General features: G+C 38.0%; 1 protein-coding gene across 2 annotated transcripts in view; it reads left to right on the top strand.

Moving 5' to 3' along the window:
• The window catches only part of ECI2 (enoyl-CoA delta isomerase 2), a 20,173-nt gene that overhangs the window by 10,478 nt on the left and 6,226 nt on the right, over positions 1-3,469 (top strand). For both annotated transcript variants that reach the window (XM_003788283.3, XM_023512307.1), the window contains exon 7: positions 805-925. In XM_003788283.3, coding sequence (XP_003788331.2) covers positions 805-925 — 121 coding nt within the window. The remainder of the gene's footprint in view (positions 1-804; positions 926-3,469) is intronic.

The raw sequence follows: 3,469 nt of genomic DNA, 5'->3' as shown, positions 1-3,469 counted from the left end.
TTTTTTTTTTATTGAGACAAGAGTCTAATTCTGTCACCCAGGTTTGAGTGCAATAGCATCAGCCTAGCTCACGGCGTCCTCAGACTCTTGGATTCAAGCTATCCTCTTACCACAGCCCCCCAGTAGCTGGGATTATGGGAGTGTACCACCACACCTGGCTAATTTTTCTATTTTTTGTTGAGATGGGGTCTCACTCTTGCTCAGGAGTGTGGAACTCCTGGTCTCAAACAGTCCTTCTGTTCCAGCCTCCCAGAGTGCTAGGATTATAGGCGTGATCCACCACACCCAGCCAACATATGGTTTTTACCACCAGAGAACCCTAGTTTATTTGGTTCAGAGGTATTGCTCCCACTAATAGATAGGCCCATATTTTAGAATCCTTACTTCTTTGAATCTTCTTTTGTTGGATTCCATCAAACCAGATTGGACATGTGTGCAGACCTGATTCTGACGAATAATTTTCCCATACAAGCAGCAAATGAGATTCTAGGTTCTGGGCTGCCCCAATACTTCGTAGGCTCTCAACAGCCCTGAACTCACTGCTGAGAACACAAGAACTGAACAAGGGTTGACCCGTAGGTCTCACTACATCAGCTTCAGTCAAGCCCCATACATATGGACATCTGGAAGAAGCTGGTGTGTGCACCAGGCTATGGCAAGACCAGGAAGCCCTGCTGCTGGTTGGTGTGGAAACACCCAGCCTGACCAGGAGGGTCTGTCACCTCAGATTCACACTGTCATGCCTGTGCTCCAGTCACACTGTTTTGGAACATTTAATGATTTTTATATTTTCCATTTCTGTAGGGATTTTATAGACTGTTTTATAGATTTCCCTAAGCCTCTGATCGCAGTGGTAAATGGTCCGGCTGTGGGGATCTCCGTCACCACTCTGGGGCTATGTGATGCTGTGTATGCGACTGACAGGGTAAGTCAGCTCCCGAAACAGCAAGCGGGAAGGCAAATAGAGGGGAGCTAGACCTTGGGGATCCTCCTCTGTTACTGCTAGTGGTAAGCAGATTACATGTGGTTTGTGGTAGAATGCACTACATTTAGGTTTTTCTCAAAGAATTAGCCTAATATGGCCGATTTTATTTTTCCTTCATTATTAACTCACATTTCCCTAAACACCAGTATTGTTGTAAACATTGTCCCACCTCTGATGGTTCTAAATTCTAATCAGATTGTATACCATAGTTATTCAATTTTCAGTTTTCATTTTACTCTGAAATACTCAAGAGACACTTGAAAGCTTGTGGCAGGAGAGAAGAATAGCATGTTCGCAGGTTGTACAAGCAGATTATGTGATCTTTCTTTCTGAGCAAATGAGTCCTGGTCTGTAGGATTTTAGAATGAGAAGAGACATGAGCATTATTTAGTCCCACTCGCTCCTGTGCAGATAAGAAAACAAAAGCTCTGGAAAAAAGAGTTCCCGTTCCAGACACAGTTTAGCTTTGTGTTTATTACTGAATTACATAGATTTTAATTTTTACTCTTGCAATACTGGTAATATATTGATGGATATCCTAGTGGGAGAAAATGTGAAAACTGTGGAAAAGTACAAAGGAAATATTTAAGTTAAACATCACTCCTTGGCTGGGCATGGTGGTTTATGCCTATAACCCCAGATCTTTGGGAAGATTGCTTGAAGTCCAGAGTTCAAAGACCCGGCAGCATAGGTGGACCCTGTCTTTATAAAAAAGAAAAAAAAAAAATCACTTCTTATCTCACCACTTAGAAATAGCCAAAGCTAACATTTGGGTTATTTAAATTATCTAATCAGTCCCTGAGTGTTGGACCTTGGGCTATTTCCAGGTTTTTCATTATTAGCCAAGATGTAATAAACATTTATCTTAAAACTTTTACCCAGGAACATTTACAGTAGAGCCAATAACCACTTCTAGGGTTATCAGATTATCGAAGTGACTTTTGCTTATGTTGTGGTAAAATTTGTCGATCTACAGCCTTGTGGGAAACATATGGTTTTTATCACTGAAGAGATTTCTAGTTTTGTTCAGAAGTATTTTTCCACCAATAGACAAGACTGTATTTTAGAGTTCTTAATTGTTTGGGTCTTCTGTTGCTGGATTCCATCAAAACAGATTGGATATGTCAGCAGACCTAATTCTTCTGAATAATTTTCCTCATAAAACTAACAAATGAAATTGTAGGTACTTAGGTGGCAGTTTCTTTTCAAAGGCAGAAGTCAGTAGGCTTTGTTCACCTTCTGTGTGATGGAGATGGGTAACTGGTTCGTCACTGACATTGACCTGCTTTTAATAGGAGCTGGGTAAACAGTTCCTGACCTGAAATTGGAGATCTCCTCCTTTAGTACTTGGAGAACAAACATCATAATATTTGAATCTTGTCTTGATTCTCCCACTGAATTCAAAATCATTTTTAATATATATCATTCTTGTAAATATTTTGATGACTTTTATCTTTTGATAAAAATTATGATAAAAATTAAAGTCAGAGGATGTATATATTCTATATATATTAAACATCCTGCATATATATTAAAATAGTAATACTCAAGTCACATTTGACTTTTGCTATCATTAGATACAAGACACTATATACAAGAGAAGAAACATTATCAGTATATATTGAATATTATAATTTTAATACAGTTTTTTCCTTTCTTAAAATATGTATATGTTTTTTTGGCACCCACTGTACGAAAGCATCACTGTACATTAGATGCTTTAAAATTTTGATCCAAAGTAAAATTTCTTTGTTAAATAATGATCTCTGGTAAAAGCTTACCCAGTTGAGTTAAACCAAGCATCAACGTGGAGAGTGACTAAAGGAAGAATCAGTGGAGAGGATTTGGTTTTATAGGATTTATCATTATTGGTTTCATGAATAATTGCCATATTAAATGATGGGTTAATATTTAACCCAGGTGAACAAAGTTTTAGTCTATTTATCCATTCTGTATTATAGGCAATGGTTAAAAATGCCTACTAGCTTCTTTTGTTAGTACATGATACAATTCTTGTATGAATTAATAAAAAGTAAATCTTAAAAATGCTGAAATTTGCATGCTCACTATTTAGTAGGCATTCACTTAATACACATTATATTTATATCATAAATATATTTCATGTAATGTACACAGTAGGAACCATTGTTCCTCATTTTACAGATGAGAAGACTGTGGCCCAGGGAGGATAAGAAACTCTCCCTAAGTCGCTGAGGAATCTGACCAGAGCCTAAAGTTCAAACCCTTAACTACATCTACTGTTCTATTTCTGAAAATAAGCACTTAAACACTGCTCATTGCCAATTTAGTATGCACCCTTTTTTGTTTTTGTTTTTGTTTTTGAGACCAGCTTACTATGTCACCCTTGGTGGAGTGCTGTGGCATCACAACTCACATTAACCTCAGACTCTTGGGTTTAAGTGATTCTCTTGCCTCAGCCTCCCTAGTAGCTGGGACTACAGGCACCCACCACAACACTGGGCT

Source organism: Otolemur garnettii, unplaced genomic scaffold (genome assembly GCF_000181295.1).
Source record: "Otolemur garnettii isolate 467f Iridium unplaced genomic scaffold, OtoGar3 scaffold00026, whole genome shotgun sequence".
Classification (NCBI taxonomy): domain Eukaryota; kingdom Metazoa; phylum Chordata; class Mammalia; order Primates; family Galagidae; genus Otolemur; species Otolemur garnettii.
Note: the sequence above shows the minus strand (reverse complement) of the source record. Positions and strands in the feature narration are given on the sequence as shown.